This window comes from Lactuca saligna, chromosome 9 (assembly GCF_052625555.1).
Source record: "Lactuca saligna cultivar CGN05327 chromosome 9, ASM5262555v1, whole genome shotgun sequence".
Taxonomy (NCBI): Eukaryota; Viridiplantae; Streptophyta; class Magnoliopsida; order Asterales; family Asteraceae; genus Lactuca; species Lactuca saligna.
Window position 1 is genome coordinate 121308142 of NC_136425.1, and position 21030 is coordinate 121329171.

General features: G+C 37.6%; 1 protein-coding gene across 1 annotated transcript; it reads left to right on the forward strand.

Annotated features, from left to right (window-relative positions):
• The first annotated feature begins 6538 nt into the window (after positions 1 to 6538).
• On the forward strand, positions 6539 to 8965 carry LOC145014462 (FRIGIDA-like protein 4a). Its single transcript, XM_078972834.1, has 3 exons — positions 6539 to 7593; positions 7989 to 8164; positions 8248 to 8965. The coding sequence occupies exons 1-3, from the start codon at positions 6696 to 6698 to the stop codon at positions 8743 to 8745; spliced, it is 1572 nt and encodes a 523-aa protein (XP_078828960.1). The 5' UTR covers positions 6539 to 6695; the 3' UTR covers positions 8746 to 8965.
• The last annotated feature ends 12065 nt before the right edge of the window (positions 8966 to 21030 follow it).

Below are 21030 nucleotides of genomic sequence, written 5' to 3' on the forward strand. Positions count from 1 at the left end.
TGATTCCATTTTATTCAAGTCTCTCGTTACCATTGTTTCAGTAATCACTAAGAAGATGATTTTTATTCTGACCCTAGTGGTCATATCGAATTGAGTCCGACTACGATGAGTATGTTACGTGATTCAGAGAACCAAGTTTGATGTAACATCTAACTTAAGCTGGAAGATTGAAATAAAAGATAATCAAAGCGATCGGTAGAGGTATTGTGATAGTTGCTTGTAGCTAGAAATGCTACCTTTTAAGATGTGATTAGAACATGAAAGAAGGTATAGTCTGTTATGGAATTTGACTCTAAAAGACCTGAGTCCAAGCAATGCCTCATACGATGAGAGGTCATTAGAACATTACCCATCAGTCTATTATGATAATCGAAAGAAGAAACTTATCTCAAATTTGTTAAAGAAGGAGTCTCCAATAAATATCGATATCGTGACTTGAAGATCATAATTGGAAGTCTAACATGATATAGAGAGAGGATCCAAGATCGGACACCACCTGCAATCAGGAAGTCTTAGAGTTAGATACTCGTTGAAGAAACATCAAAGTTACGGTTAATACTTAGGATGAAGAGATAATGTATGGAGTCATCATGTGAGCCCTGTTTCCTTGATGATTTCGGGACGTAATCATCCTAAGGGGGAGATAATTGTAACGCCCGTAGATCCGGGCTAGTCAATTTAAAGGCAATAAGTGTCGAAAATGAATTTTCGGCAAAAGATTATTTCTAAATAATCTTAACCAAGTTTTAGTATATGTTACAAGGTTTTCGTACATACACATAACGCCAAAATCCGAGTTATAACGAAGAAGTTATGACCTGTTGAAGTTTCGCGACGGAACCAGCACAATACCGGGAAGCGTAAATAATGAATTTACAATAGAGTGAGTTTTAGCCTTATCGACCTAAACGAAAGTCGTAGAATACGTTAAACCGAGAAAGTCCATAAAAAGAACGCCCAAATTTGACTTTGTATGAGAAAGTTATGATTTTTTGAAGTTTCAGCTTAACAATGTACAACCCGAAATTCGAATAGTAGATCGAGCGGTTTTTAGCCGACACAACCTAAACGAGAATCAAAGATCTCATTAATAGTATCATAACGAGAAAAGTATGGACAAAAACGGACATCGGATGAAGAAGTTATGAATTTTTAACGGACCAATCCTGTCCCGGCCTGTTAATAATATAACTTATAAAATAAAGTCAAAATTAGCCGACGGAGTCTAAACGAAAGTTGTAGAGTACGTTCCTGCCTACGCTTGGATATAAAGAACATCAAAAATGGAGCTTGTATGAAAAAGTTATAATTTTTAGAAGTCGGGTGTGAAATTGCGAAGCTGGTGCAAAGATGATGATGTGGCAGCATCAGGGCCGTCTATTGCTGATCGGAGGACCGCTTTGAATGAGTGACATGTTGCCCCTTGCTACGCCCCACGTTCGAGGCCAAGTACACGCAACGTACTTTGGTTCTTACCCCTTTCCGGGTGCGAGATAGTTGGAGGCTCGCTGGCTCCCTAATCCGCAACTACGCCCAACGTAACCGAAGCTGGGAGGCTATACAAAGGAGGCGAAGCGTCTCGGATTTTTCACACCAATTCCACTTCTCTCTTTACAATATTTCTCTCTCTAGGGTTTCTAACCCCCCCCCCCCTAAATCCTAGGTGAACCCCCTAGCACCTGAAGAAAGCCCCGAGGCTCCTGGAGTCCCGAGAAAAAGGGTCTTTCGGTTTCGAAACGCTGCTCCAAGCAAAGCCCGGTTTTCTTTAAAACCCGCTGTATGTGAGCTACGCCTACACAACTTTTAATATAGCTTTTAAATAATTATAGTAACGTTATTAGGAACTTATAATGAGTACTTGGGCTATTATTATGGGTTATATAAGTATTGTTTAACGCTTATATAATAGTAATAATAGCTAGACTATTAATTAGTCTCGGTGAATGATAAAACTAAACCCTAGTGGTAATGATACTACGTTTTGACGAATGAAATTGTGTTAAGAGTAACGAAGTGTTGTCCGAGTGCCGAGTCACCACCTTATCAAGTGAGTGCATAGTTACTTTCATCTTACACATAGATATGAAGTATTTTATATAAATTACGTGCTATATGTGCATATTGTTTGAATACTTGTTGTATATGCTGGATGAAAGATTTTATACATGTTTTAAATGATTTAAACCGTATATGGATTTATATATACATAATATGTTGGGTAAAACATGGGTAGATGAAATATAAGTTGGATGATGAGCTCAGGTATGATTTAGACCATGAGATGAAGGTGAGAGTTGGACGATGTAAGAAGCCTTTTCCCAAATGGTGGCCCCGTCATTCAGCAGAGTATGGATGACAACCACAGACTATTCTAGACAGTCTAGTGGAAAACTAGCAGGCTCGCAACCTGTAAGTGTTGTGAATGATGTGTTCACCCGGTGTACTCTAAACCTTGGTGATCACAGAGAGTATCATATGATTACAGAGAGCCGTAGCATTCATGAAACAATGAGAGAGAGAGAGAGTATCGTAAGACTGTAGGGAGTCATAGCATACACGAGGCAGTGATAAAGTGTCATAAGACTGTGGGGAGCTGTAGCACTTATTAGTCAGTGAGAGAGTGTTGTAAAACTGCGGGAAGATGTAGCCTTTACTAGTCAGGGTATGCCGCGAAAGGGTTCTTATGCCTGTGTAGCCTTGCCCAAATGAGTTTGTGGGAACTTGGTGGCCAAACTAGGGGCGAGATTGGGGTCTTTGTGATGGTTGGAAACCGTATTATCTCAATTGAGGTAGGGGTTGTCGCAAATCGAAAGGATGGGAGGAGTAATGTACACGTGGATTTGCGGATCTCGGGTCACGAGTTGGGTATCATATTGGATATGAGTGATTCCAATTATGTGTCGGACCAGACTCTTAAGTTGATTTTAGGCACTATCTGTGTGGAGGACGGGCAGGATGGGATTTCAGAGTTTTCAGATGGATTTCATTGTGAGTGGGGAAGTCTTCCATCTGATGTTTTAGATATGGGTGGATCATTTCGTAGGTTTGAGGAGAACCACGACACACATGAAAAAGCAAGTAGTAGACGACAGAGGTCGGAGGTGAGGTGCGACTTCAATTCGATTGTAGTAATCGCTTAGGGTAAGGTGAACTTGGTGATTGTGAGTCCAGTTGATTGGTTGAGACAACTTGGATGGATAGAACGACTATGAAGTCGTATTGCCGGATGTGTTAGAGCAGCCTCGGAGGTTCAACTTCTAGGTCAAGATATGACCTGGTACGCAGTATGGAAGGGACATGGGAAGGGAAGTTGGGGCTTATGGTTATGGATATCATAGGATATTTCCAATCGGGTATGGTCATTCTTCTAGTGACTAAGGGAAGAGTATTGAGATTCATTCTTCAGATTAGTTCTGATAACGGTATCGACAGTTGATACTTGGTGAGATGTGATCCTCCGTTCCTTTTGAGCTACGATATGGATTGACTGGTATATCCAACATGAGTGATCAACGACCAATTATTGGTCAACGACTTGTTCCCACCAGTCGCAACAAGATAATCAGAGTTGGAAGTGTTTATCAGGGTTGGTTATTCGATAAGCGATTAACATGATGATATTATGTATGGGTGGTTTGTTGGGGAGATAGGCCACTATAGTTTTCAGGTTCTGGAGAGTCAGAGTTGGCACTGCAATGATAGAGGGGTCCGTCCTTCTTCGGGTTCAGAGTTCCTGTTTGGTTTCGAATGACTTGGGAGGGAGATCGTTGTATGATATGAGATTTTCCGATGGTGCTTCTCGCATGTTCTTTTCAATCGATATGCTGATAAAGAGCAATTTCGAGGGCGAAATCTAATTTAAGTGGATGAGAATTATAACACCCTGATTCCTGGATTTGGGACTTGAGGATTTTGTGCAAGTTGAAGGGCCTACTCGGCGACAACTCGTCGTGTAAGAGTTAATCTGGATGCGCGAGTTATGAAGCCTACTCGTCGAGTTGGAGAGCTGGACTCGACGAGTTGAGGCTGTATAGAGAAAACCCTAATTATTCAGGTTTGCACCCTATTTAAAGGGCTTTAACTCCTTTACCCTGCCTCCCTCATCACCTTATCACGCCCAGAGAGAAAACCTAGTGAGCGAGCCCATATTTTAAGTGTGTGAAGCCAAAAGTGTGCATTCTTGGAGGAAGCTTGAAGAGTGAAGAGCTTGGAACAAGAAGGAGTCTTTAGATCCAACATTCATATAGTTGTAGCATCTATTTGGAGGTAAAAAGTCCTTACCTTGGCTTTCCATTTCTTAGATTTCTTCTTGTGTGAGTTTACGGGTATTTTCGTGCAAAATGAGGGCCATTTCTTGGTTACGCTTGTCCAGGGGGAGTAGTTATAATCTGGACTCCTCTAAGCCCTCATGTATATAAAGTCTCAAGCTTTATGAAGCTTTGAACCTTCTTCATGTCCTAAAACCCTTCTTGAGCATAATTTTGGGTATTCCAGCCTTGTAAGGCCTTGCATGATCATAAAGTTAGTAATTTTACGTGGTAACTCCATGCTAGGAGGTTAGATCTAGAGTTTGGAGCACAGGAATTGACCGAAATGAGAGTTGGCTAGAGAACTCGACGAGTTGGGCATCCAACTCGATGAGTTGAGAGGGTTTTATCCGTATGTGGATTTAGAGTGAACTCGACGAGTTATTTGGACAACTCGACGAGTAGCTGGGCTTTTCCCAGTCTTCTGGACACTGTCCTGACTCGACGAGTTGACCAGAGTTTTCCCGAATTTTTCCTGAGAACAGAGGGACCTCGACGAGTCGCATATATGCACTCGACGAGTTGAGTCAACACTGATTGTTGAGTTGAGTTTTGACTCCTGTGGATTTTTAGGGTTTGACCAAAATGTGAACTTTGGCGATCAAGGAAAGGTAAAATGGTCCTTCACCCTTTTTGGAGATTTAGCAAAGGAGTTAGCTTAGCAGTTTAAAGTTATTGATAAATTGCTAATTAGAGGTGATTGTGGTATATGTAAGTGGAGTCTAGACCTGCAGTTTGAGTACGAGACATATCAGCTTTACTTAAGAGGTAAGTCTTCTCACTATACTTACCTGAGCGGTAATATTGTGTGACTAGAGGGTCTTATTTGAGTTATCGATCGGAGGGTCCCATGTGCTTATACTGAGTTATGTGATATTATGCATTTTGTCTTTGTGATATATGCTATATTATTTTTTGCCTTACTGAGTAGGACCGGAGGGTCCAACCCGAGTTATGAGACCAGAGGGTCTTCACCGAGATACAGGACTGGAGGGTCCAACCCAAGCTGTAAGACCAGAGGGTCTTTACCGAGACACATGACCAGATGGTCCACACTAAGCCGTGAAACCGGAAGGTCCTCACCGAGACTCATGACTGGAGGGTCCATGCTGAGCTATAGCCATGATAGGCTTATTATTTGTGTGTGTGTGTGTGTGTGTGGTATTTTGGGGAACTCACCAAAGTTCGTATTTACTGTGTTGTGCGATATGTGTTTCATGTACTTCTCAGGATCGCGGGAAGGCGCTGACTTGATCGTACACACCAGCTAGCGATTATGTTTTTGAGGATTATTGGATATTATCAAACATTTTATTGTCTTGTGTTTTGAACAACTTATACATTTGGGATTTTGAGAAATGTGCGAGTGTATTTTTATGGTTTTAAAAATGAAAATTTTGTTTGAAAATTTAGAATGTACCATTCCACCTTGATTCCCATGTTGAATGGCTAATTCTTCCACTTGTTGTGGAGGTTGTTGTTCCACCAAGTTTCCAAACAGGTTCCCCACTGGTTGTTCCGGAAAGTTTCCAAATATTCCAAGGTTGTCCATATGAACATTGTAGAGGAGGGTTACATACCACTAACAAGATAGAGGAGGATTGACCAAACGAAAATACTTGCAGTCTTTGAGTTCATCCTGGAAATTAGGGTCGCCGATGAACCTTCTTCCTGGGTTTAAGGGAGTCCAATATGTGCATCTTCTTATAGGATCACCACAATAACACTTGCTTCTTAATTGGTTTGCTCTTTGTCTTGACATAGATGATGCAGAGGACATCGATGACTTTCAGGGCAAGAATGAAGAGGGTTGCGATGTATAACGAGATCCCCTCTGTAAATCTAACATCATTTAATGAGTCAACAAACCACCTCATCAATGCCAAGCCACATCAGGATATGCAATCGGCTAAACATGGGTGATTGGATGGGAATGACCGATTTATTTAATTTACCCGGTTTCCTAAGTTATTTTGTTTAAAAACATTGAGAACTAAATTGAAGTTTTTTTCTAAAATTTTTGGACCATTCTATAAAAACCCAAACTCTAAATGTAATAATGTATGGATAAGTAGCGTAAAGATGATGATCATGTGCGAGCAGCGAGCCTTTGGAACTTTAAAGGGAAAGACATCACGCGGTCACTACAATAATTGAACCGACTGTTTCAACACGTACGGTCGGTTCACTACGGTTTCCTTATCCTACGCACCCCCATCACAACCTTTACCTTTTTGGTCCCACTACCTCAGCCGCCACGTCATCTTCCGTCAATCTGCCTTTATCATTCTCTCTCTCTCTAGAATTCTAGGGCTTCTTTCTTCTTTCTCCTTCTTCTGTTCTTCTCCTCCTCCATGCCGTAGTAATCTTTGATACTAGATTCGAGATATGGGTTCGATTTCGATCCCCGATCCCGGTGAATCAACTCAGGCACCAAGCTTCGATGAATTCCAACGACAGACATCACTCATGACCAGCTGCACTCTTCTCTGGAAAGAGCTCTCAGATCACTTCACGTCGCTCGAGCAAAGCCTCCTAAAGAAATCAGATGCAATTAAAGACAAGATCAAAACCCTAGACACCGAAACGAAAGCCTCTCTGAGCTCTCTGGAGGAGCGCGAAACTACGATCGAAAACTCCGTCTCCATCGCTCTACGAAAAGTTGAAGCTGCCGTGCAAGCCGCAGCGGCTGCAGTAGGAACCAGCAAATGCGATGACGGCGAAGATAATCCAGAAGTTGACGATTCCGAGGGTTTGCTTTTGAGGTTGAAATCGTATTGTGTGAAGATGGATTCGTTAGGGTTTTGGGGGTTTGTAGCCAGCAAGAAGAAGGAAATGGAGTTGATGCGGGCTCAAATTCCGTTGGCTTTAGCGGAGTGCGCAGATCCAGCTAGGTTTGTGTTGGAGGCAATTTCGGAGGTTTTTCCGGTGGATAAGAGGGCTTTGTGCGTTAATGATTTAAGTTGGGCTTGTGTTTTGATACTTGAGAGTTTGATTCCGGTGATGGTTGATCCGATTCTGGGGAAGTCGAGGGTTTTGGTGACGCCGAGTGTGAAGAAGAGCGCCAAAGAGATTGCTGAGAAGTGGAAGGAGAGTTTAGACCAGCGCGGTGGCATCGAAAACGTTAAGGCTCCTGATGTCCATACCTTCTTCCAACATCTGGTGACTTTTGGAATTGTGAAAAATGAGGATCTTGATTTGTATAGGAAGCTTGTTGTTGGTTCAGCTTGGCGTAAACAGATGCCTAAGCTCGCTGTTTCCCTCGGCCTCGCTGATAAAATGCCTGGTATATATATATATTCTTCATTTCCCTGCGTTTTGCACTCAATTTCTATATTTTTCTCATTAATTTTGGTCGTTGGAAAGATTATGAATTATCACAATTATATGCTACCATCCATAATGCATCTTTAAATGTTCTGCTAGAATCTGTAATGAATGATCACACAGTTCACAATTATTATGAGCTAGCATCTGTACCTTGTTCCAGTTTTTTGATATTTGAACTTTAGAGCTTTATAGTATAGAATTTACCTGAAATTGATTGTCGGCCTTTAAATCTTTAGAATTTATCTGTAATCAACGAATTATTAAATCTTTTGTTAAGGGGTTTCTTTTTCTTGATTTATTGAATACGTTAGTTTTGTGCGTTTAAATCTTTACGCAATTATTGTGATGCAGATATGATTGAAGAACTAATCAGCAAGGGACAACAGGTTGATGCTGTGCATTTCACTCACGAAGTTGGTCTTGTAGACAGGTTTCCCCCTGTTTGTTTGCTAAAAGCTTTTCTAAAGGATGCTAAAAAGGCCGCAACATCTATTCTTGAAGATCCCAACAATTCCAGCCGTGCTGTGGTATCTTGTTTCATTTTCTTAACCGAAAGTATATTTCTAATTATTTAGTTGATGATCCTTGTCCTGTTTTGTTTTTACAACAGCATTTAGCTGCACGAAAAGAGCAATCGGCACTCAAAGCAGTCATCAAATGTATTGAAGAATACAAACTCGAGGCCGAGTTCCCTCCCGAGAACCTAAAGAAACGACTCGAGCAGCTGGAAAAGGTCAAGGTTGAGAAGAAGAGGCCAGCCGCTGTAGGTCCTGCCAACAAAAGAACCCGAGCCAGCAACGTGGGCCCCATGCCACCCGCCAAGGCCGGGCGTATCACCACCGCCTACGTCTCATCTTTTCCGGCACCGCCCACCTTCGTCAGGTCCCCGTCACACACCCAATACCCCACCGGAGTCCCATCATACTCTGTCCCACCGCCAATGTATGTGCACGGAACCAGGAGTCCGCCTTATGCCGCCTACTCGCCGGAGGCAGCACCGCTATCTCCACCGCTGTCGTACCCAGGTACACCTCCGATGAACTATCCGGCTTATGGTGGGTATGGAAATGGTATGGCTCCGGCCTACCAACATACTTACTATCGATAGAGGTGACACTGGTTGACTGGTGGTGGATAATGTTGACTCATATGATGATGATGACTCCCTCCCTAATCTTCAAGAATATGGTTTTTCTTTTTATTTTCTAATATGGTTTGTAATCACTAACCTTTTATTGGTAGCTGATGTGTGTTAATCCTTATTCTGACGTAAACTTATGGTTGTATTTCTGATGTTGATTAGTATTAGTCTCTAATGCGTTTCCCTAGCTATCCTTGTTTCAAATAAATAGAAAAAATTTCATCAAGGTATAAATCAGACATAGAGTGGCTTTAGCCTATTAAGTGTCAATGGACCTGTTACTTTTATGTGTAAAGCATCAAATGCAAACCAGGTACACAATAATCTCTCTTAAAGATGTAAGATACAAGAGCTGACTTATAATACCTATATTATGTTTGTAGAACACCATAATCATAGCAAATAAATAAATAATTGAATTCTCTGATTTTTGTGAAGTTAAGATACCATCTTGAATTATTAGATTTTTTTTTTTTTTTTTTTGTGGGTGGGTTGAGTGTGTTGCAGTTGGCATCTGCAGGAGCACACATGGTGCATTCCTTTTGAGGACAAATCAAAGCGACAAAAATATCAAAATGTCAGAAAACCCATCTTCTATCATCTTTTGCTTTTTGCTTTTTTCGTGAAAAACATTCTTGGTCCCTAGATTCTTGCTATATTCCAATTTGGTCCTTCATAAGCCAGTTGTAAGTTTTAACACAAGTGGTCCTTGTAAACAAAGCCAAGGGTATCAAAGTGGTTCCTTTTAGGATCCAAACTGTTGATGCTGTTGTAACAAAGCCAATGGCATGAAAGATGTCCTTTTTCGGATCCAAAATGGCTATTTCGTGGTGACATCTTTTGGGTTCGACAAATAAGATACTTTGGGTTTAAGTCGAGTAGTGAGAGTATTGCTGATGGGTTTAAGTCGAGCTTTGAGAGTATGGATGTTATGTGGTTTTTAGTTTTACTCTTAGATGAGTTCATTGTTAAATACCAAATAGTCGATTTCATGGTCTAGAAGGTTGTTGAGTACATAATATATCCGACATACGATAGAAGGTTGTTGAGTACATAATATATCCGACATACGATAGAAGGTTGTTGAGTACATAATATATCCGACATATGATATATGATACTTCTTGGGATGTTGAGATGTGTCTGTCTATTGTCAATATCAAATTTTTTGGGGTTTTGACAAACTTTGATCCGATTGATAGCAAGAACGATGGATCCATCATCATAAGTTTGAACCTCGTTGCTAACATGGTTTGTGTGACCTCATTAAGCAAAAGAGGTGAACTTTCTCGTGCATGATTCAGAACACGTTGGAATCGTTTTAATGGACGATAATCCTAAAGAAAAATGTTTACGTTGTTTTATGTTAAAGTGTTAAAATTTTCTATTCATTTGTTATAATTCTTTCTATTTGGAAAGGGATTCAACTATGATTTTAGATTAAATTATGGGATAATAGGTTATAAAGCCACTACAAAATGATAAAATCCATTTGGTGATAGAATTTTATGTCATTTTAATCCGGCTAACTTTCAAAAGGTCCATCCAATTACTTTTTTTGCGTTTTAGACCACTAAAATGGTCTAAAACGACAAAATTTGTCTCACATGCCATTATGACAAATGAGAAGAGGTCGGTTAGACCTTGTTGATGTGTTCGTCTATAGAGATAAATCTCATTTTTTTAGTAAGTCATGTGTACATCCAAATAGTAATATTTTATGTTATTTCTTACTTTATAAAATGAATATCTGTGAGCATGATCAAGAATATTACATAGACATGAAGCATCATGAGCTCTTCGTTCAACCACTACATCTACTTTTTTCTTGCTATATAACATGTAAAAACCAATTATAAAAGCTAAACGTTATTTAAAACCACGTAAAGCAAGTAGTTAAAGACTTACATTGAAGTCTCTTATGGTATCTATCCAAAATAAAGTTCTCTCTGCACGGTTTGACCAAACGGTAATCCTCACCGTGTTGCATTCCCTTTCATATGGTATCTATCCAAAATAAAGTTCTCTCTGCACTTTTTGATGTCTAAAACATCTTCTAGATATCAAGACAAACAAAACTTTTTTATTATTTGGAAATGGGAGGTAATGCAATAATGCATTGGTAGAGTTTGGAAATACCAGTGTCATGAATCTTGTAACACACAGAATATGGTAGATACAAAATGGCCTAAGATTGCCCATTTGGTAACAAATATATTGATGACATTCCTTCTTTAGCATTACATTGAACATATATTACATCGAGCAATTGGAGAAACTGAAGGTAGTGTCTTAATATGGTAATTCTAGATGTACTAGACTCGACTATGATGCACCCAAGATTTTGATTGCATATCCCATTTTGGACGAGGGAGAAGAAGATATTGTTTACAATGTTAGTGTGTATATGGGTTGTGTCTTCATTTCCAAGAACATGTGGTAATTTTTATAGGGAAATGATGAAAATGCTATGTTGTGGCCTCTCTAGAATGTATATGGGTATGACATTTCTGGAATAGGATCAAGTTTTAGATTTTGTTTTGAGTATGAGTTAATATAGGTTTGATTTGGGTTCACATGAGTTTAATTTGTATTTGGTGTTTGTCACCGGTCGTCGAAGTTCAAGTGGGGAAGGATGGCTAGAGTTTTGGATTTGGAAATTGACATATGCTGTTAAGAGATCGTTAGTGTTCATATGTATTTGGTGTCTTCATTAGTGTTTAGAATTATGTAACATCCGGTTTCATGATTGAATTTTTGAGAATTTTTATTTATTTATTTTAAGTTGATAAATAAATAAGCATAGTTAAACAAATATAAAATCTATAGAAAGGTGTTAGCTAATAAGTGCTAGTCGGAGGATCTCAAATTTAGTATATTTAAAATATTCATTGTGGTAATAAAGATCTTAGTACCAAAGGGCTAACTGGGACAAGTTGAGGAAACTTGTGAAGGTAGTCAAATAAAAATAAAGAGCTAACATGTGATAAAAAAATACTTCAAATAGAGTTACTAAGTTGAAAATATGTATAAATACCATTGTAAAAAGAAATGGGACATTTCAGACTAAAATCACCAAACTAATGAAACTTGGTCTCACTTAACTTGATTAGTCTGTGTAACATCCAAATTTTGCAACCAAAATTTTTTCTTTTTGAAATAAGAATTTTCAACCAAGACCATTTTTCCTAAAGTATAATAAAACATTCATTTCTTCAAGACATATCAAATCATATCCAAAAATCTAAGTAATAAAAAAGTTCAGAGTCATCATGTACAATCGTATCAGCGGATGTCTTCAAAAACGAATCCCATGGATGTAGTATAGTTAGGATGTGTTGGGTTTTTATTCAATCCCCCCCCCCCCCCCCCCCCCCCAACACCTACCCAATTTTTTTTTTTGATATTTTAGCAACAAATGACTTGAATTTTTGAATAATTATAAACAAGTTACAACCTATCAATGATCATCTTGCAAGTAATGAAAATAAAATACCAACCATAGACGAGTTAAAGGATAAACAACATTTGGTGTCTTTGGATCCTCAAGGAGAGGCTTGGAAGCTGATGAAAAATGTTGAACCTTTGAAATACCAACAATAAACCAACTTGAAGAGATGTTAGTCACAACTCTTAAGCTTTAAGACAAACCAAAATTTGATTTAAAGAGAGCAAGTAACTTCTTCTAACACTTTGGAAGAACAATGAGAGAATTAGAGAGGAAAAACTACAATTTTTCTATCAAAAAATAAAGGGATGAAAATGTAACAACCCGTTATTTCGAGTCAATGTAAATCAAACTAATTTGAATAAAGTCTAAACTACAATCATGAACAAGTAAACTTACAACATAAATGGATGCAATAAGAACTTTGAATGCCTTGTGTGCATGCTTATTTAATTTGTGTGTATGTATTTATGTAAAGCCTTGTTAATATGAACATTTACAAGCTTAATACCTAACTTAAATCACCAAAAATATAAGGTTTAATGTAAATTCGGTCTAGGGAATCTTAGAACCAAAGTGAATTCGGTTTTAAGCATCTAGAAATAAGGGAATTCGGTTTTGAGCATGTTGGAGAAAAATGTGTTTTCGGTTTTGGTTCTCCCACTAAGACCGAAATCATGCATTCTAGAAGCAACCAAGGTGATTTTGGTCACCTTAAGACCGAATTCATCATCTTTATGGCCAAACACAACCTCAAAAATTTCTAGATATTTCACACATTTATCCTCCCAATATGATAATCAACTTAATCGCCTTACTTTTTCCTTCATACTTAAGTCATTCTATGGTATTATCTAAATCCCTAAAATTTAGGAATCTTATCTTGGGGAGGAGGCAATTTAGAAAACCCTAGGGTTAGACAACCCTAAACTCGAAATCTTGGGGGTAAGGAAAGGGTTTGGGAAACCCTAGCAAAATTTCAATACCTAGGGTTTAGGAACCCTAATTTCGAAAATCAAGCCCTTAGGGTTTATTTTCCATAAACCCTAATTTGTCATATTCATACTCTTGTATCAAATCTAAATGAAAACAAAACCAAAAGCTCTGATACCACTTATGGGTTTTACACAAACAATCCTATGTGTGCATGCAACCCTAATTGGATCTATGTTTTTACTATTAAACATAGAATTTTATGAACACAAAAAGAAACCTGACATGCTTCTAAAATTTTCGAAATTCACATAGAAGAATAGAATACATACCATTTGTTGTTATGTAGTAATAACAACTTGTTTCTTGAATCTCCTTAGCTTTGAAAGCGAGTACCACAAGTGTAGTACCTCTAATGGCTCACAAACACACTTGAGTCAAAGGATGAATATGAGAGATAGGATGGAGGGTAACAAGCTCACAAAATCGGCTCTGCTAGGGTTTCTCCAAGGGGTAGCCAATTTTGAGTGACTTAGGGTGCTATTTATAGTTAAAGTCAACTAGGGTTTCAAGGTGAAACCCTAATCCCTTAGCTTAGGGCCTAAGCAAACCCATGGACTCATTTCCTTAAGCCCTTGGATGAAAACTCCTAGATCCTTCTAGGGTTTTCGGCCAAGCCTTAATAAAGGTGATCCAATGGCCCAAAGTCTCAACTAACAAATAATTACAAAACAACCCCTAAACTTTTAATTAATTCCTTTAATCCCAAAATTAATTCCTAATTAATTTCTGATTAAATATTAATTAATAATATGATTCCAAATTAATATATTATTAATATAATATATTAACAAATCATATTTATACCCCAATTTTATATTCTTAACAATAAATCAGCCTCTCTCCTCAATAGTTATCCTGTCTAGTCACTAGTGTGAAGGCAACCCAAAAGGATCATGCTACAACCGGGTCAAGTACATACCAAATATAGTTATGAATTTAGACACTAATCCAACAGTTTTGTGGTCACTGGTTGTGTAAACATGAAGGATAATAACATATCTTGTGATTATGCCTTTAATTGTTTAATATGGTAATTAAAGATTTTTTGGATTATCCCATCCTATATTTTTTAAATTTTAGGGAATTAAGGGATTAGGTTAAATTAATTGTTTAATTTAATAGATAATCCTCCAAGATTTAATAATTCTAATTAATTGTTTAATTTTGGGATAATTATTAAATCAAAGTTTTAATATTTAAAATTTAAAATTCAAAGGTTTTAATTTTCAGAAATTTTAAATTTGATTAAAACCCTAATATTTTGAAATGATTAAAATACACCGAAAGGCCATATTTATGTGGTTTGGGCTAGTCATTCATATATGTGTCTTGATAGGTTTCAGAGTGTTAGTAGTTAGTCTGTTTAGATGTTTGTGGTTGTAAGGGTGTTTACGGCCGTGAACCCTGTTTGCGGTTGGCTTTGGCTATATATATGAGTCTGTCAGTCTTATGTCAGAGTAGTACATGATTAGTCTGTTCACGACCCTAATGTGTGTATCCAAGGTGTATTTGACATTTTTATGATATAAACGCATGCATGCTTGGTTTAATCTTTCTTCTACTCCATTCCCACTTTGTTTGACTGCTATTTGTTTGATCACTGGTTTGAATCCTCAGATCTAAGGACCTTACAATTGGTATCAGAGCAAATCCAGTGTCAAACTCATATTTGGTGTTTACGACTACATGTTTTTCTTCATAATTGTGGTTGTTTCGAGTATATTTGCTGGACACTTGCCTATTGATCAATTTTCAAAGCTGTTGGGATCAAAATCTGCTTGGATTTAGTTATTTTAAGTGATCACGGTGCTCTTTGTTGAAGCTTCTACGACCGTAATCAAGTGTACGTCCGTAAATCATTCAAATTTCTTTTAACCGTAAACTGTATTTACGGTCGTGATCCCTTCACTGACCGTGTTCCCTTCATTGACCGTGAAAATTTCTTCATTAACCGTGTACGGCCGTAAACTACTCAAGCTGTAAACTGATTGCAGCCATAAACTTTGGCCGTAAACAAATTTTCTTGTCCTAACTCCTTGTTTTGACTCTTGGTTCTTCAAGTTAAAAAAAATATTATCAAAGATGGATTCACAAAACTCAACAATTCATCATAAACTTGATTCCATAATCGGAACAACCACTCGTATTCCTCGTCTATTATCTGCTGAAGGTTTCCCATAATGGAAATATAGGATGGAAAAATATATCAAAATGAAGGACTTCAAGGTTTGGAGAAGTTTTCTGAAAGGACCCGTCAGGATTACCACAACTCTCGAAATGGAACAGTCGTTGATAAAGAAATTGAAGATTATATTGATCAAGATTTTGCGAAGATTGAAGAGCAAGAAAGATCTCTTGCCACAATCACTATGGCCCTTTCACCAGATATTGCTTAGGGTTTTAGGGAATATCCATCTGCCAAAGCACTAAGGGAGGCACTAATTGAAGTCTACGAAGGAAATGAAGACATGAAAGAAAGTCGCCAAGATATGTTGAGACAAAAGTTCAATATGTTTAATCATATCTTGAGAGAATCTCTTGAAGCTCAACTCCAGAGGTTCATCATTCTCACAACTGAGATGAATTCTGCCGGAATATTGGTTACCAAATCCGAAATCAATAAGAAGCTTCTCAATTCTCTACCAAAGACATGATGTATGAATGTTGCGGTCATCAAGAAAACAAAGGATCTTAATCGTCTTAGTCTAGCTGAAACCATGGCAATAATTAAAGCTTGTGATTTAGATAACAAGCAAAGAGAGATCAATCATGTCAATTACTACTGCACTGCTAATCTCAGAAATCAATCCAATAATGCATTCTTATCATTCACATCTCCTTAAGTCCAACCGGTTGTTACTCCACAATCCTCATCATATGTTATTTCATCCATGCAAGGTGTTCAAACTCCAGTATCCTATCCAAAAGGTGTTCAAACTCCAGTATCATATGTTATTCTCATCACCCAAGGTTCAATTGGATCGAAACTTGGAATCATGCAAGTTGTATAGTATGATGAATGAGAACTTTCAGCTTGGAAAATTAAGAAGACTATTCGTCATGATTTACTTAAGTTCACCACATTCTTGTGTGAATAAGGAAAGGACTAAGGGATCGAGTACACATTCTTGTGCACTGGTCAAGTCCACCACAAAAGATCAAGAAGACTATTCGTCATGATTTACTTAAGTTCAGTAAATATGGTTATACTTATAAGTTTAAGTATAAGTCTGTAGCATTGGAGAAGTTTTAATGTGAGATAGAACGAATAAGAAGAATCAAAGTATGGCAGAAAGATAAAAGTGTCTCAAGTCTGAAAAGATGGGAGAGTACTTTAGTATCATGTTATATGAACATCTTAATGATTTAGAGACCTTATCACAATTCATCCTCTAAGTGCATTCTGATAGTTAAGAAGAGGAGTATTGTTGAAGTGGTTAAATCAAGAAGATGAGTCATACTTCGTTCCAATACAAGTCTTAGAGTTATACTCTAAAATTATAACTTGAGTGACATTTGTTAAAGAAGGTTTAAAACACTTGTCAAATGTAAGAGTAAAAGTTTTCTACTCCTGTACATTTGAAATTGGTAAGTTGTGATGTTTTGGATAAAACAAGACCAACTAAGGCCAATTATGCGAAGTGTTTGTCTTGATTAGAATCCACACTATCTCTTGAATATTTGACAAGAGAGTGTTATATGTCAAGAGGATAGTGGGAGTCTTAATGCTCTTGAAAGTTTCAAGACTTAATCAAGAATAAAACCTAAAGTCCTTCACTAGCACACGACTTGAGGTTTATAACCTATCATGTTGAAATTTTTGTGCCTATTCAAGTTGGATTTGCATAGGAGTTCTGAGAGTTCTCAATTGGTTGCACAACACCTTGGAAGCAATGGCAGGCCATTGAGCTGCCAGATGGCAAGAATTTAAGATTACACAAGTTTAATCCATATGAGTTTGGATTTGTCACTAACCTTGTCTTGTGATTATGGTTTTGACAAATTCGCATGGATAAGAACACATACACTATTAAATCTAAGTGTCATAAGGGTTCTCTCCGATTCATGAAAATGATGGTGAGGAAACACTATCACTAAGTAGATTTTAGCTAGATAGCAATTATGATATTTGCATTCTCAAAGTCGTTAGTGGAGCGTGTGTGGTTTACCGACACACTAACATGGACTTGTGAGAAGTGGCAAAGGTCTAAACAATTGAGACTATGATTACAGCATCCCTTTTCATAGTTCTAAAATTGTTTAGACACACATGTGAGCTATCTAAGAGAGTTGTATGATTTTGATAAAGTTTTATCAAAACAATCTAGTATCAGAAATCTGAACTTTGGTAAGAAAGTCAATAAAGTATTGATTTCTAGAAGTCCAGCTGATTTCTGAGTACATGTCAAAGCTAGTGGGAGCATAAGTGTTATGCTAATAATCATCATGTTAGTGGGAGCATGATAATTATGATAAAAGTTTCAAGTTAGCAATGTTAATTATAGAAAACAAAAGTTTCAATTGGGAAAGAGTTGTTTTGCTATAATTAAGGGAGAGGAAATTATACTTCATCTCAAATCTAAAAGCTTAGATTGAGGTTTTAATCGTATTTAGTCAAGGAAATATGTATGAATTTCATGTTGGAATGGCTCAACATAAGGAAATTATGTATATGGGTCCATTATTTGCGTTCTAAAATTCGATTATGATTACGACATCCCTTTTCATAATCCGAATTATGAGAACTTGGCAAATTGAAATGGAAATAGTATAGCAAAAGAGTGGTTTAGTCTTTATGTGAGACATCATGAATCATGTCCCATATGCTTCGGATATAGGATCGATTACATGTGCTATATTCATCCTTTCTAAATGCCTGGGGCATTAAGAAGGGAAACAGTTTAGAACCGGATATGACTAAAAGAATTAAACAATTGTCAAGGACAATCTAAGGTTTACCAAAGATTGGTTGCTCAAGGATAGTTGGAAGTATAATGATAATTCTGGAAGGACCATATTGACATAATCTGTAAGGAGGCAACTCTTGTTTAGAAGTGATAGTCAAAATGGAATATGGAAATGTTTCATAGTTAGAAATTATTTAATCTGTGTAAGATTAGGAAACTTAATGCAAGAAGGATGTTTCCAAGGAGTTGATCTCCTTTGGAATGCTATGTAATGTTTATTGTCAAGTCTTTGCGACTTTATGCATAATCATTACAAGAGGATCTATGCATACAAGTTTAGAATCTAAGAGATTTCAGTCAATGGCATGAATTTGGAATTCTTGCATTTGCAGTAAGGATTTGGGACTATGAAAAGAGGATCATTGGAGTTATGTTCAATTGATCTAATTGAAAAAGTAAAGATCATAGACAAACATAGTATGCATACTTGGTGTGTGGCATGACTAGTGTTTAGAAAACATAGTGTACATGCTCAGAGCATGGGACAACTAGTGTTTTAATTCAAGAATAAAGTTGATAGCTGAAACAGTATACAATGAATAATGTGTAATCATATGGTGATAAATAAAAGGTGTTTTATTTCTGTTCATAGGTTTTGATACCATATTGGATTCAATTATTGTTGTGTTTCATCTTTTCATGTTTTAACTTCCAGAATAACTAGGTCATAGTTCTAGATGACTAAGTTATTCAAACCATCCACAGTCAGTCATATGTTGGAAGTAGATATGAATTAAGACTGTAATGGGTTGGCTTGTAGAGGTCTAAGATGTTGGATAAAGGGCTACAACACTCATGAGTGCTCATAAGTTCTGAGTATTGGATTCAACCCGCGCTCATTGGAATCACTTCATGGATTTTATCACGAGTGATCATGAGATGATAATATCTTATATTCTTCAAACCTAGAGATATGAGTTGTTACTATGAGTTGGTTGTACATTGATTGCACGAAAACGCATTCGGTAACTCGGTATTATAAAACGTGCCTTTGTGTATGATTCAACAAGTAGTAGAACAAGCCATATGAGTCGAAGTTTATCCATTCCTTTTACCTTCAGGATAAAAGCGATATCTGTGGGCCCCTCGATGATTTGATGATGACAAATAGAAGTGCTCGGCCGGGCCAGGACTGATTTGATTTGTTCAATTAGTCAGTAGTCATAAATCGGAAATCGGGAAACAACAAATGGACAGAGAGAATGATTATAATCCATGTCTCAGTCCATATGATATCTAGAATGGAGGAATATATGATCCCTTATCTAATGGACAAGTCATTGACAAGGTCAGAGTTCATCTACAAGGTCAGAGTTCGACAGAAGCTTTTGAGAGCTACGATTGCCAGTCAGTTCTTGAAGTCATACGCAATAATAGTTTTAGACTTATCCAAGTGGGAGACTGGTGGATTAATGTGTAAGTACATAACTATAATCAGTAAGACTTGACCCGACCAGGCATGGTCCATTTGGGTTGCATGGCATCATGCATTTGGATAGACTAAAATGAGAGAAATAACACTTAAGGTTTGTTAATATAATTAGTATTGATCAAGAATTAATTTGGAATTAATTAAGTGATCAAAAGAAGACTAATTAAATATATGGGTTGATTGTGTAAATCATTCATTCTTATATATGTGGGCTTGTGATCCAAGATTCCTTATGTTGGACTAAGTCCATGGGGTGACCCATGGATACTCCATGGAGGTTAAAATCCATGGAGCGTAAGGAATGGGTAAAGTCATGAGTTACATGGTGTAACCCTAATAGCCACCATATAAAAGAATCCCATGGCTCAAGAAATCATGGACTATGTGTAAGTGTGAGGGCTAAACGATTTCAAGGAGTGTTCAAGTATCTCTCAAGTTATTCCAAGTGTATTTGGTGTTGTGTGAACCATTTGAGGTGTCACACTTGGGGCACTAGGCACTCAAGCTTCATGAAGACTTTCTACATCAAAGTTTCCCCTTGGAAAGGAATGATACATTTCGGTAAACGTGGGAAACTAAACCCGAGGTACATCGGGCCATTTGAAATCCTTGCCAGGGTGGGTCCTGTAGCATACAAACTTCGATTACCACAAGAACTTAGTAACATACACCCTACCTTCCACGTATCAAACTTGAAAAAGTGCCTATCGGATGAGACACTTGTAATACCTCTCGACGAAATCGAAGTTAACGAAAAGCTCCACTTCGTGGAAGAACCAGTCGAAGTCATGGATCGAGAGATCAAGCGAACAAAACAGAGTCGTATTCCCATTATAAAGGTCCACTGAACGCTAAACGGGGACCTGAGTTCACCTGGGAACGCGAAGATCAAATGAAACAAAAATACCCGCATCTTTTCCCAAACTCCTGAAGTCCCGGCCAAAACGTAAATTTCGGGACGAAATTCTCTCTAACGGGGGGATGATGTGACAATAGTCAAATTTGGGTCAAGTCTAGGTCGAACAAAGTCATCTAGTCAAACTGGTCAACTCAATTAAACCTTGTATATTAGGGTTTGTGTTATGTAAATTCTGTATAACCACTATTTTAATGAGAAAACATCATTGGAAAATTCGTATGTTTGAAATTTCATAGCTTTAATATTGCTAAACATTGAACCAAAGCGATAAAACACTATTGCACACTCATCGGGTGTGTGTGGGGCCTTAAAACATGGCGTAACGGGGTTTACGGACCTCACATTGCAAAGTCGGACACTCAAAAAGGTCACAAACGAAACCACCCTCAATCATAGTCACTCTATCTCTCTCTCTCTCTATTTCAAATCTCTCCCAAATCTCTCCCGAATCTCTCCCAAATCTCTCTCAAAAGTTCCCGTAACTTTTTAT

Coding starts and splice junctions, on each gene's coding strand:
- LOC145014462 (XM_078972834.1), top strand. CDS start 6,696: ATGGGTTCGATTTCGATCCCCGATCCCGGTGAATCAACTCAGGCACCA. Junction 7,594..7,988: donor CCTCGCTGATAAAATGCCTG/GTATATATATAT, acceptor ATTGTGATGCAG/ATATGATTGAAGAACTAATC. Junction 8,165..8,247: donor ACAATTCCAGCCGTGCTGTG/GTATCTTGTTTC, acceptor TTTTTACAACAG/CATTTAGCTGCACGAAAAGA.